Genomic DNA, 14,461 nt, shown 5'->3' with positions numbered 1-14,461 from the left:
CCTCCGCCCTCACCGCCCTTGACGGCGGAGCTGCCAGGGGGTATGAGGCGATCCCGTCAGTGGAGCGCGCTATCGCGGTCAATCTTTGTCCGCGCGGCGCCTCTACGTGGCGGGGTTTGCCCCGCCTCCCGTCCAAAGCCTGTAGGTTGTCTGCCTCCCTCGGAGCCAGAGCTTATAAGGCTGCGGGCCAGGCTGCTTCTGCTTTGCACGCGATGGCCACCTACCAGCGCTACCAAGCGCAGGCGCTGGCCGAGCTGCACGAGGGCGGGTCCAACCCAAGCTTATTACATGAGCTGCGCACCGCGACCGACTATGCTCTTCGGACTACTAAGTCCGCCGCGTGTGCGCTGGGGAGGACGATGTCCACACTTGTGGTTCAGGAACGCCACCTCTGGCTAAACCTGGCCGATATGCGCGACGTTGACAAAGTTCGCTTTCTTGACTCGCCCATATCCCAGGCTGGCCTGTTCGGCGACACCGTCGGTGAATTCACCCAGGAATTCAAGGCGGTGAAAGAGCAGTCGGATGCGATGGGCAATGTCATCTATCGGCGTGGCCGTAAGCCCGCTCCGCCCGCCGAGCCATCCACCTCCGCTGTTCCTCGCCGAGGGCGCCCGCCAACGAGTGCTGCCCCGCCCCCGCCTGCGCCTCCGGCCAAGCGGGCGCGGCGTTCACCTCGAAAGCAGGCAGCCCCTCCTGCCCAGGGCGCCGTTAAGTCCGGTAAACGGACCGCGAAGCGTCCCTGAGACAGGCCATCCGGAGAAGAGGAAACTTGCTCTTTCCCCGCTGGAGGGCGGGGCCCCGATAACAACGGTACTTTTCAGTGCCACCAAAACATCAGTAAAAGAGCACTTTTTCCCTTCCCTGGATGTGACTGCACGAGTTCTGCCAGTCCGGGACGCGCTGCCTTCCGGCTCGCAGACTCTACGTGCTTCGCCAGTGGCTCACGAGCGCTGGGGGGACGGTCTCCCTTCCCTCAGCCCTCCAGCCCCCTCTCCGGAGTCAGGGTGCGGAGCCAGAGCGACTCGCTCTCCTCCAGCTTTTCCGCGGGACCCTCGTGCTTCCCGGATCAGCACACCCACTCCGCGCTGCCCCACCGCTGGTACGTCAGCGATTGTAGCGATGACTCCATTAGCGAGGGCTCTGCCTGCCTGGTTAGCGCGGGCCAGCCCCTCGCGGTGGCTCATACGCACAATCAGACTCGGTTACGCGATTCAGTTCGCGAAACGGCCCCCCAAGTTTACGGGCGTGTATTTCTCCAGGGTCAACCCCCTGTCCGCCCCTGTCTTGCGAGAGGAGATTGCTGCCCTCCTGGCGAAGGGTGCAATCGAGCCGGTTCCTCCAGCCGAGATGGAGAGTGGGTTTTACAGCCCATACTTCATCGTACCCAAAAAGAGCGGTGGGTCACGGCCAATCCTAGATCTGCGCGTTTTGAACCGCTGTCTGCACAAGCTGCCGTTCAGAATGCTCACGCAGAGGCGCATTCTCCAATGCGTTCGTCCTCGGGATTGGTTTGCAGCCATAGACCTGAAGGACGCGTATTTCCATGTCTCCATTCTTCCACGCCACCGCCAATTTCTGCGGTTTGCGTTCGAGGGTCGAGCGTGGCAGTACAAGGTCCTCCCCTTCGGGCTCTCTCTGTCTCCGCGGGTCTTCACCAAACTCGCGGAGGGTGCCCTAGCGCCCCTTCGGCTCGCGGGCATTCGCATACTCAATTATCTCGACGACTGGCTGATTTTAGCCCACTCGCGGGAGCAATTGATTATGCACAAGGACGAGGTGCTTCGGCATCTCCGCCTACTGGGGCTTCAGGTCAACCGAGAAAAGAGCAAACTCGCCCCCGTGCAGAGGATTTCTTTTCTCGGGATGGAGCTGGACTCGATCACCATGGTAGCGCACCTCTCCGAGGAACGCGCTCGCCTGTTGCTGAACTGTCTGAGGGAGCTCGACAGCAAACTAGTGGTCCCACTGAAGTTCTTTCAGAGGCTCCTGGGGCATATGGCATCCGCAGCCGCCGTCACGCCGCTCGGGTTGCTCCATATGAGACCACTTCAGCACTGGCTTCACGATCGGGTCCCCAGACGCGCATGGCACGCGGGCACACACCGGGTCTCGGTTACTGCGCTGTGTCGCCGCGCCCTCAGCCCTTGGAACGACCCCTCGTTCCTACAGGCCGGTGTGCCTCTAGGACAGGCGTCCAGCCATGTTGTTGTTTCAACAGACGCTTCCAACACGGGTTGGGGGGCCGTGTGTCGCGGGCATGCGGCTGCGGGCCTCTGGAAGGGTGCCCAGCTGCATTGGCATATCAATCGCCTAGAGCTGTTGGCAGTGTTCCTCGCTCTCCACCGCTTTTTACCGGTGCTGGAGCGGCAACACGTGCTGGTCAGGACGGACAGTACGGCGGCGGCGGCGTATATCAACCGCATGGGGGGTATGCGCTCTCGCCGCATGTCTCAGCTCGCCCGCCGTCTGCTCCTCTGGAGTCACCCGCGGCTGAAATCGCTGCGCGCCATTCACGTCCCAGGCACGCTCAATCGTGCAGCCGATGCGCTCTCACGACAGCTGTTACGCCCTGGAGAATGGAGACTCCACCCCGAGTCTGTTCAGCTGATATGGGCGCGATTCGGGGAGGCCCAGATCGATCTGTTTGCTTCCCCCGAGAACGCTCACTGCCAGTTGTTTTTTTCCCTGACCGAGGGCTCTCTCGGCACGGATGCACTGGCCCACAGCTGGCCTCGGGGCATGCGCAAGTATGCGTTTCCCCCAGTGAGCCTGCTCGCGCAGTTTCTGTGCAAGGTCAGGGAGGACGAGGAACAGGTTCTGCTAGTTGCGCCCCTTTGGCCCAACCGGACCTGGATATCAGAGCTCTCACTCCTCGCGACGGCCCTCCCCTGGCGGATCCCTTTGAGAGAGGACCTACTCTCTCAGGGACAGGGCACCATCTGGCACCCTCGCCCCGATCTTTGGAACCTCCACGTGTGGTCCCTAGACGCGAGGAAGACTTAGGTAACCTACCGACTGCGGTGGTTAATACCATCACTCAGGCTAGAGCCCCCTCCACGAGGCGCGCCTACGCCCTGAAGTGGAGTCTATTCACTGAATGGTGCGTCTCTCGCAGAGAAGACCCCCGAAATTGCCAGATTAGTGTTGTGCTCTCTTTCCTTCAAGAGAAGTTGGACAGCAGGCTGTCGCCCTCCACTCTCAAGGTTTACGTGGCCGCCATCTCCGCTTATCATAGCGCGGTAGCTGGCGGCACCGTGGGAAAGCATAACCTGGTCATCCAGTTCCTTAGGGGTGCTAGGCGAATTAATCCATCTCGCCCCCCTCTCATGCCCTCTTGGGATCTCGCCCTCGTTCTCACGAGTCTGCGATCCGATCCCTTTGAGCCACTCGAATCAGTATCTCTAAGATTTCTGTCCCTGAAGACAGCTCTGCTGGTTGCGTTGGCCTCCATCAAGAGGGTCGGGGACCTGGAGGCATTTTCGGTCAGTGACTCGTGCCTGGAATTCGGGCCGGATTACTCTCACGTTATCCTGAGACCCCGCCCCGGTTATGTGCCCAAGGTTCCTACCACCCCCTTTAGAGATCAGGTAGTGAACCTGCAAGCGCTGCCCCCGGAGGAGGCAGACCCAGCCCTTTCTTTACTTTGTCCAGTTCGCGCTCTGCGCATTTATGTGGACCGTACTCAGAATTTTAGATCATCTGAGCAGCTCTTTGTCTGTTATGGCGGTCGGCAGCAGGGAAGTGCCGTATCGAAACAAAGATTATCCCACTGGATTGTGGATGCCATTTCACTCGCTTATTCGAGTCGAGGTCAGCCGTGTCCCCCGGGAGTACGTGCACACTCCACTCGGAGCGTTGCATCCTCTTGGGCGCATGCACGCGGCGCCTCTCTAACAGACATCTGTAGAGCTGCGGGCTGGGCGACACCCAACACATTTGCAAGGTTTTACAATCTGCGAGTGGAGCCGGTTTCCTCAAGGGTATTAGGTAACCCTTTGGTGATTGAGGAGACAACTCGGTAGGGTGTTGAAACACGCTTGCTGCGCCATTCTCCCTAACACGGAGGTACGTGCGCCTTTTTTATCTGTCAGTAAAGTTCCCCGTCAGGTGAGCCCTGCAGATTCCTCCGTGGCCCCCAGCACTGACTCAGCGGAGGAGTCACTTGCTGGCCCACTACGTTGTAGGTCTGCCCGCTGGTCAGCCCGCGTTTTGGGTATAGGTGCCTGCTATGCGTGATCCCCACTAGGCGATCCCATATGCTTATTCCGCCACGGTTAAGTCCCCCCTCTGGGCGGACCCGTGTCTTCCCTCTCCGCTAACCACTCTTTGCTATGCGTACTCCCCCTTTTTAGGGCTAGTCCATAGGTAAATTCTGCCATCTATCCCCCCCTTGGGTAACGGATGGCCTCCGCAGCGTCCTCCCTATCGGGATTGCACGCTTCCCAACGTACTGTCGTATTTCCTAGAATTATCTAGATGCTCACGACTTCCCAAAAAATATATCTAAATCCGTAAAACTTCTGTTGAAGTAGGATAAATTAGGGCCAGGGACACGTTGGAGGACCGCGCCCCCCATGATGTGGGTGCGTCACGCTTGCTTGACTATCTCCTCATCGGGGGTGTTGGTAAGGTGCAGTCATTATGGCGCTTTCCATATTCTCCCATTCATGGCACTGAAGTTCCCCAACCGAAGGGGAACGTTCGAGGTTACAGAAGTAACCCTTCGTTCCCCGAGGAGGGGAACGGAAGTGCCATATTCCGTCGCCATAATGACTGTCCCTTAGCTGTTTGAAAGTCTCTTCAGCTTAAAAGGATGGCGTCTGCTGGCTTCAGGTGTGCTTATATGCTGAGATGATTGCAGATGTCGCACACCTGCGCAAGCTTACGCTGCCAATTAATTTCATTCATTGGCCCGTTCAATACTCTCCAGATAAGCGGCTTCTGATCCGAATCCTCCCATTCATGGCACTTCCGTTCCCCTCCTCGGGGAACGAAGGGTTACTTCTGTAACCTCGAACGTTTCTGTCGGTCTCCTCCCCCTTTTTAAAGATGAAGCAGTATTTCTCGCCTTAGCCTTACATCTCCACACACCTATTTTAGAGCTCATTTTGGAGACGTACATAAAAACGATTGATGGAAACTTCATGATTCACATAACTTTTGAAAATACGCATAATAAAACGTGCATAACTTAGTAGGTTAAACTTTTATTTAATAAGAAAAGATGCGCATGAACTACAAAGTAAACACTTAACAAATTACAGTATGTGCATTAAAAAACGTTTGTTAAAGATGATGATGAAAATGTGTGGGAATGGACAAACCGGCAGACTGAGCGCACTGTAGAACGTCTTAAAAGTTTTAGTTATTCTAAAAGGCCTTAACTGTTTCAGTATTATTGTATAATATTAATTACATCCAAGCGTCTGGAGCGTGTCAAGATCTCCGCGTCTCATGGCTTCAAACGCCCCCACGTGTTCATTGTGTGTCAGCATTGTCGTCTGAAGTGCAAGTACATTTATTAAATAAAAAATAATTGGCGCAGCTTCTTCTACCGCAGTAAATTCTGTTTTCACTGTTGATATTTGACACAAGTTAATCAGGAAGTGACAATTGTGTTCTCTTTGACTTGTTGGATGAAAACGCTGCTTTATTCGCATCTTTTAGGCGTTATTCCAGTTTTGCACAAATTTATGTAATAGCCTGTATTTTGATGGAAACACAGCTATTGCCTACATTTTTTTCACACACAGAACAAAGTCACGTACGAGAATGGCTTGTCCTTTTTTCATAAATAATTAGCTTAACCTTTGACATGTTTTCTCACGCTGTCTGTTTCACTGATGGTTGCTTCTTTTTAAATTTATACTCTCATATTTGATATAACTTTGCATGAGCAGATCAAATTCAGCCGGAGAAAGAAATGCTGATCTCTTTTTTTAAGATGTTGCCATAGCCACTCGTAATATCTGCGCTCCATTGATAATGTCTTTTTATAGTCACGGTGTTTGCGCTTAACTCTGAGTTGGTCTACTCAGAGTTTTCGGTTTCAGAATAGCGGATCTGAGTTAGATCAATCAACTTTGAGTTTTTAATCTCTTGGTAAATCAACTCAGAGTTCAAGTTTAAACTCCGAGTGGTTTGAACCTCCTTACTGAAACAGGCCCCAGGTCTCAGAGTTTGATGGAAAAAGTGAATTCAGACATGTTAATATTAATTTGCACATGCTTTTAAAATTTAAAAATGTGAAAATACTTAATGATAGGATGTAAGCGGGATAGAATGGTAAAATACATTCTATCCCGCTGGAGAATCCCAGCAAAAACGGGAGGATTGACATATATGAAGTGAACGAAGTGTTGTTGAACAACAGTTTTGCAAGGGAACAAAAATAATCTTTGGAAGGAAAAATATATATTCTACTCTGTAGTTTACTGCATTTTAAATGACAATAACATTAATTATATTCATTTTTGTCATGTGTGTAAGTGAAAATGTAACATGTCAACAAACAACATAATAGAAACTCTAATTGGTTTCAAACAAATAAAGGGTTAAAAAATGACAACTTTTCATTTTGATTTAATTTTTTCAGACATTTTCATTTTTGAGTGAACTGTCCCTTTAATAGTTGATTTTCTGCATAACCAAGCATCTACAAATCAGCCAGCATGTCTTCAATTGTTTAAACGCCAGAGGAAAAGCAGCGATTAGTATGCAAAGACAGTGCTCTTTCTGGATATCACCTCCAACACAGATGAATCTTTTGGCTGTGGCTCCATTGTAATGTATTGCCGTGTCCCTGAATAGGACAGCTTCCTCCCTGCTGAAGAAAGCACCACTGATCTTTATTGATTGGCAGGTTCAGATTGCAGACTCGCATGGAGACAAACGCACACATAGCCATTTTTGGACTATTAGGAAACATGCGGCATTAGAAAAGGCAGCATATGCTCACAGCTCTGAGGCGCTTCATTACGGAGCCGTCGACTGCTGCTCTCCGTTTAGCAGACACGTGTGCCTTGACCACTGTTTGCAGCAGGACAATAAAGCTCGCAAGCTTGTTCTTTCAGCAACTCATTAAGAGGGGATTTAAATAGGCATTATGAACATTATGGTCATGGATCTATTACTTAGCTTAAATATATTTATTCATTTATTTTCAATTTTTAATCTGGGGTCTCCACAGAGGAATGAACCGCCAACTTATCCAGCATATGTTTCACGCATCAGAATCCCTTTTAGCTGCAACCCATCACTGGGAAACACACACTCCTTTTTTTAAAAAAAAAAAGGTATATATATATATATATATATATATATATATACCAGCTTATTGTTTATTTAGCCAAAATGTCTTAGTAAGATATATATTTTATAGCTATACAGTATTTAATCATTGCAATAGAAGTTCGTTTTTTTAAGCAATATGGAGATGCAGTGTAGTTTTGCACACATATAATTTTTTGCATGAACTTTGCATATATATAAACAATTTAATATATATTTTAAAAATTATTAGTATATTAAATATTATTAAATTGCTAAATAAATGTATGAAGAAAAAAATAAAAAAGGTATTAATATAATAATAATTATTGTTATTAATATGAATAAAATATTTTTTGTGTTCTTTTATTATGCAGCTTTTGGTCAAGAGTATATTTTTTTGTGTGTAATAAAATAAATAAAATAAAATAAAATAAATAAATACAAAAAGCATACCAAATTTTACATCATCTAAATAAATAACAAAATAAATAGTTCAATAAATACAAAAATCATATAAAAACTATATATATATATATATATATATAGGGGAGAGCATTGCACAAAGTAACATTTGGTTTTGAGCAAATAATAAACAAAGTATTGGGGTTAGACAAACCATTTGTTTTTTTATCAACAAAACATAAGCCTCTCCAACAAATGAGCACTGAAAGTATAATTGCCGGACCTATGGTTTCTGTGCAGTGTTGCAAAAAGTGCCAGGAGTATAAATGTTACCATTTACCCCACCTGCAGGGCAAGTTTTAACACATGCTTAAAAAGGCAGATTACACACAATTAATTTAAATGCAGTTTACTTTAAATAGTAGCATATTTTCTCTGTACCATAGCTCAATTTATTTATTTTTTTCTTCTACATAGCACAGTATATTTATTTATTGGATAAACACATCTGGATTTAATTGGATTATTATCCATTATTGTACAATCTCTTTATTTGTAGTATTAGCAATAAAATATTTTTTGTCTATCAATAGAATCAAAATTTTTCATCATTTTATTTAAAAGGTTCTTTTTTTATTATGTTAGTTTAATTGGTGTTCAACAGTGTGTGGCTTAATTGTAACACCCTGGTACAACTAACCCCGCTGTGTCGTGTTTTCTTCAAAACTGGCTAGCAGTCACTGTGTTTTTTACAGCTTTCAAAATTGTTTCATCTTTTAGCCTAGAAGACGGTGATCACAACAATATAAGATTTCACGTTCATACTTTCACTGATTTTTTTTTTTAATAAAAAAATATTGATTATAATAAAAACACTTTTTTACTGCAAAAATGGTTTCTCCAGTGTTTCTCATCCAAATTTCGCAGAACTTTTTCCAATAATTGACAGGAAGACATCTGCCGACACTGTGGTGAAAACCGCGGAAGCATGCCATGGTTAACCCCGAGCAAATACCTTAAACCTCTGTGTTACATATAACCCTGCGTTACTTTGTGCTCCCTATTTGTTTCACTTTAAACCAAAACTAACACATACAGTTTGAATGTCTTATAAATGGCATATTGGTGTCTTAGAGCATCAAAATGAAGCTACAAACCCACTTTCCCCAAATGAGCTCCCCGAGACCCAGCATGTCATTGCACTGACTCAGTGTACAAAATCGATCCTCAATGCCCTGATTTCCAATCTCTCCCTGGAGAACATTGCACGAGGCGTCGCTAATGTCTGAATAGAGAACAGAGGAAATGATGGTAAAGTGGCATGACGCTGGTTTCCTCACAGCGGCCGCCACACATCTGTGCCCATTAATGTTCACTATATTCTCTCACTCTCTTCAGGACAGAAACGGATACATGGACGAAAACGAGCTTGACGCCCTCCTTAAAGACCTTTGTGAGAAAAACAACAAGGTACTTGACTTTATAAAAAAATACAGCTAATCAGAGATTTTAGAATTGGATTTTCTGGTATCTCTTGATGTATTTTGTCGATCAAGTGGACACAAATACCTTTCATAAAGTAGATACTTAACTAACAATACTAGTCGGAAATATGGTCTCCTGCTGTTGCTGTATGTGGGGTGCATATCAATGACATTTTATAGAGACTTTTTTTAAGACGAAGGGGAGCAAACAACTGTGATACCCAACAAATGTTAATATTTTGTTAATATTTACAAAGATTAGTTTGGGTTCAGGGCAAGTTGAGCTCTGAAAAATCTGTCGGTTAACACAGAAAACCACTTCACTGCCTCAGTGTTGAAGCAAACACAATTAACACATAGATGCACTTACTTTAAAACAAAGACTTCTGCAAGACACCGTGAAGTGTAGTTTTTCTTCTGTTGCAGGTGGTGTTTAGCAAAACAATTTAGAAGTATAGTTTTGTTTTGCATAGAACGTCGTTTGTTCTGTCACAACTGTGAGCCTTGATTAGCAGCAGCTGTTGACTGCAGGTGAGACTGGGGGAGGGGCATTCTCTTTTAGACAGCGTTTGATTGGATTAAAAATACAAAACTAGTTTTAAAGTTGAATTCAAACTGTAAAATATATTAGCAATGCCATGTACAGTAGATGAACTCAAAATTAATAACAGTAAATTTAATATATAGTATATTACTGTGAGAAGATTTTGGCCTCCACCAACTTTATTTTAGAAACGGTAGGTTTGCACCAGCTAATCGTAGGTTCTTTCTTAAACTGGAACGTAAAGTCCACACTTGGAGCTTAGTAACTACTAGATGGTTTGTAACTAAAATTGTTTTCATTTCAGTGGCACCACATGCTCTTAGGGCAAACCGTAGTTTGTAGATCTTAAGCTCTACGTAAAGTCATGCGTAGTCTCATCGAATGAAGTAATATCCAATAAAAGCATTTAAATCGGTACTGCTTTAAAATTCTGCATCTAATGCATCTATATATAATTGTCCTGAAAATGAAATTATAAATCATATTTTTATAGCATATTAAATTACAGTCAGTCACCAATAACAGACGACACACACATCTGCATCCTGAGCAACACAAAAATATTGAGTAGTGTATAAGTTGTAATTTAATTTCCCTTTAAGTCACAAGGCTACGTATCAACTCACGCAGTGCTGGTGCAACAGACCCCAAGATACTTTTACATTTATTTCATCAAAATGTATATACATTTAAAATTCATATCTATATAGTTTATGTTGTAGCCAATACTCCACATGATCTTTACAAAATCATTCTAATATGGTTTACAATGTGTTTTATTGTCAATGTTGAGAATAGCTACGCTGCTTAATATTGTTTTGGAAACAATGATACATTTATTCACAAATCTCTGATGAATAAAAAGATTGAAACAACATTCATTTGAATTAAAAAAAGACTTTGATGTCACTTTAGATCCATTATTATTATTAAAGCAATGAGTCAAATAATGAAAGTCAAAGTCATATTCACCTTTTAAACAACAGTAAACAGCTATTCAAAGCACTTCAAACACAGGCAGAAATATATTCATGATTTGTTTTTTAATTGTTTCAATTATATTATAAATATACATGACCCTGCACTCTCAGAAATAAAGGTAAAAACATCAATCACTGGAGTGGTACCATTTTAGAAGGTTCATTTTTATTCCTAACAGGCCCTTAAAGGTACATATTGATACCTAAACAGTACAAATGTGTACTTCATAGTACATTAAAGGTACAAAAGTGAAGCTTAAAAGTACAATAGTGTACCCTAAAAGAACTAATGATCATTCGTATGGTACAAAAGTGTACTTTTTGAAAAGGTACTGCCCCAGTGGCAGATTTAGTACCTTTATTTCGGAGTGTGTGGACCACAAAATAGTCATACGTGTACTTAGGTATATTATTTAATGTATTTAGATATATTATTTTTTAGATTGAGACTTTCCATTTATGGTTTATTAGAATTGGACAATATTTGGTCTAAAAACTGAAATTTGAAGGTAAAATATCAACTATAATCTAAATATTAAGAAAATTGCCTTTAAATTGTCCAAATAAAGTTTTTAGCAATGCATATGATTAACAAAAACAATTATCACTTTTAAAATTTACAAAAACTCTTTACAGAACGTGATCTATACTTAATATTCAATAGATTTTTGGCATAAAAGAAAAATTGATGATTATTGGCTATTTCCGAATATGTACCTGTGCAATATAAAATTAATTTTTTGATCCAGGTTTACATACTGTACATACACTGCAAAAAATTAAAAATAATTGGATTTACAATTTTTTTTTTAAGGTAACTGGTTTCAAACTATTTATATGGGCTGGATTTAAACAAACAAATTAAACTTAGTAATGTTCAACTTAATTAGTTTGTTTCCATTCAGCTCATATAAATTGTTACCTTAAAAAAAAAGGGTAAATCCAACAAATAAATTTTTTTTTGTGTGTATATAATAATACATCTACTGTATATGTTTTGATTTGGCTTTTACAAACATCACTACACGTCTGAACACAGCCTTTGAGACTAAATATGCTCTTCTCATCTCCGACAGGTTCTAGAAGCCAACAAAATCTCCACGTATAAGAGTGCCATCATGGCTCTGTCCGACGGAGGCAAGCTCTACAGAACAGAGTTAGCGCTGGTGTTGTGTGCAGAGGAGATGTGAACATCCATCCCCACCCCAAACCCGTCCCCTGCTCACCTGTGACGCGTAACGTAGCTAGAAACCTCTTGTGTTCTTTCATTTCCAACATCGATTTCACTTAGACAGGCGACCAACAGCACATACTTTTCCATTTGTTGTTTCTATACTGTTTCTAAGTGTACAGATTTTTTAAAGAGCACACGCGTACAATACTTAAAACATACACAAACATTTCCCTTGACGAAAGAGGAAACCCAACATGATAATGAATCATAATCCAAAATATACTATTCCAGCAATGATATGCATAGACAAAAGCAATAATGCCAACAAGAAATGCTGAAGAAAAAAAAACAAAAACATGGCCTGTTGGTGGAATCTGTGTAATACTCCAAATTTGACCTTTGCGATGCATGTTTGTAGCTGACGGCAGGCCTGCTAGTGGGGTATTTTTGACTGCAAGGACATGCCGAATATAATGCATCGCCCCAGTCCTGTCTCTATAATGTTAGATTTTTGCACTGTAAAGAATGACATGCTCCTCTATGCTGAACACCACAGACACTGTGTAAGAAGATATTAAACCTGCTGAATGACTGTGTGTGTGTTATGAATCCTTAAGCTTCTAGAGATCAGCTTTAAGTCTGTGTGAACTGGATATTGCTGCAGACTTTTATATCAATATGATGATGTATGATGTAAACAGGATACTGAACAGGGACGATGCTCTTCTCATCTTTCACTTGCAGCAAATTAACGGTTTGAGGTGCTAATGTTGGTGCGGCAAAGCATATTTTGCCCAATGCTAATTCTTTTTGATTTAGTGGCTGATATGAATTAACAAATCTCATTTGTATATTTTAGTACGATCCCTCAATGACGGCTGGGATTAGGTTTTGGACTTCTTTAAACATCAGATCAATTGGTACAAATTAGCTAATTTTCTGAGAATATGTAAAATACAGTTGAAGGCATAATTATTAACCCCTATTTGAAATTTTTTTTTTTTTTTAAATATTTCCCTAATGATGTTTAGCAGAGCAAGGTAATGTTCACTGTATGTCTGATAATATTTTTTTTTCTTCTGGAGAAAGTCTTTGTTTTATTTCAGCTAGAATAAAAGCAGTTTTTAATTTTTTAAACACCATTTTAAAGGTCAAAATTATTAGTCCTTTTAAACTATGTATTTTTCGATAGTCTACAGAACAAACCATTGTCATACAATAACTTGCTTAATTACCCTAACCTGCCTAGTTAACCTTATTAACCTAGTTAAGCATTTAAATGTCACTTTAAGCTGTATAAAAGAGTCATGAAAAATATCCAGTAAAATATTTTTTACCATCATCATGACAAAGATAAAATAAATCAGTTATAAGAAATGAGTTATTAAAACTATTATAATTAGAAATGTTGAAAAAATCTTCTTAAACTGAAATTGGGGAAAATAATAAACACAGGGGATAATAATTCAGGGGTGCTAATAATTCTGACTTCAACTGTAGTTACATTTCCTGATGAGTTTGGTCTGTTTGACCCAAGCCGACAAAGTGACATCATCATAGCAGATCTGACGTTACACAGTGGAAACAAATGGTCAGACTTTGATTAAGGTTTACTAAAATTTTCGATCAAATCTTTTTTTAGCAGATTAATTTGCATAAATGGATTGTTCACCTTAATACTAACAATGTGCCCTAAAAAAAACAAAAAAACAAACAAACAAACAAAAACAAAAAAAAACGTTAAAACGGTTGATTTCATGGAGACTTTAATATTAAACTTCTGGTGTAGGTCAGCCATATTTAGGGGAAAAACAACATTTTTAAAACATAAAAGTAACTTAATCTGAATGGTGCAAAACTTTAGTAAACACTACAATCATGGACTTGTTTTGAAAAAATCTATATGGTCATTGAAAAAATGGTTTGCGCAGGAATGCGAAATACAGACAATACTAAAATAAAGGGCAATTTTTGGTAGGTACAATATTCAAATCAGCCACAAAAATACAAAAAGGTTTGACTATCAAAAAGCAAATGAAGTATTATGATTGGCTCTTTAAATTAGAAGGCGGGACTTAAAGGTCCCATGAAATGCTTTGAAATGTGCATTTTTATTCAATGTTTGACGTAATCTCAACTGACACATGGAGATGGTGGGACATAGGCTGCATTCGAAACTGCATACTTCCATACTATATAGTATGCTAATATCAGTATGCGAGCTGAGTAGTATGTCTGAATTCATATAATGTGAAAATCAGTATGAGAGTCAAGTAGTATTTCCGAATTCATATAATTTGAAAAACAGTATGCGAGAAGTACCCGGATGACACACTACTTCCGGCTAGATTCTGAAGTGCGCATCCCATGTATGCTGCGCTATCCCACGATGTCCTGCGAGAGAATCCATGAGAGTGAGGCGACACGACTGACACTGGTAGGTCACATGACCATGCCAAAATGGTAGATGCAGTACGTCTGAATTCCATTCATACTACTCACATGCATACTGTATAGAGCTTGTCTAAACTTAATTGTCTAACAGCCGAGTAGTACGTTTAAATTCAAATGTAGTACCTACAGAGTAGTAGGCGTTTCAGGT

The 14,461-nt window shown here is 42.3% G+C and overlaps 2 protein-coding genes across 10 annotated transcripts in view; one reads left to right on the top strand and one right to left on the bottom strand.

Annotated features, from left to right (window-relative positions):
• kiaa0319 (KIAA0319) overlaps positions 1-9,654 on the bottom strand; it is a 164,747-nt gene extending 155,093 nt beyond the window's left edge. For all 9 annotated transcript variants that reach the window (XR_012392413.1, XR_012392417.1, XR_012392411.1 and 6 more), the window contains exon 1: positions 9,532-9,654. The gene's annotated coding sequence lies outside the window, so the exon portion shown is untranslated. The remainder of the gene's footprint in view (positions 1-9,531) is intronic.
• Positions 1-12,451, top strand: part of calb1 (calbindin 1) — a 32,717-nt gene extending 20,266 nt beyond the window's left edge. The window contains exons 10-11 of the mRNA XM_001341568.6: positions 9,076-9,147; positions 11,762-12,451. Of these exons, the coding sequence (XP_001341604.1) occupies positions 9,076-9,147; positions 11,762-11,875 (186 nt within the window). The 3' untranslated portion in view covers positions 11,876-12,451. The remainder of the gene's footprint in view (positions 1-9,075; positions 9,148-11,761) is intronic.
• Positions 12,452-14,461: the final 2,010 nt, after the last annotated feature.

This window comes from Danio rerio, chromosome 16 (assembly GCF_049306965.1).
Source record: "Danio rerio strain Tuebingen ecotype United States chromosome 16, GRCz12tu, whole genome shotgun sequence".
Classification (NCBI taxonomy): domain Eukaryota; kingdom Metazoa; phylum Chordata; class Actinopteri; order Cypriniformes; family Danionidae; genus Danio; species Danio rerio.
The sequence above is the reverse complement of the archived record's forward strand: the minus strand, read 5'-3'. Positions and strand labels throughout refer to the sequence as shown.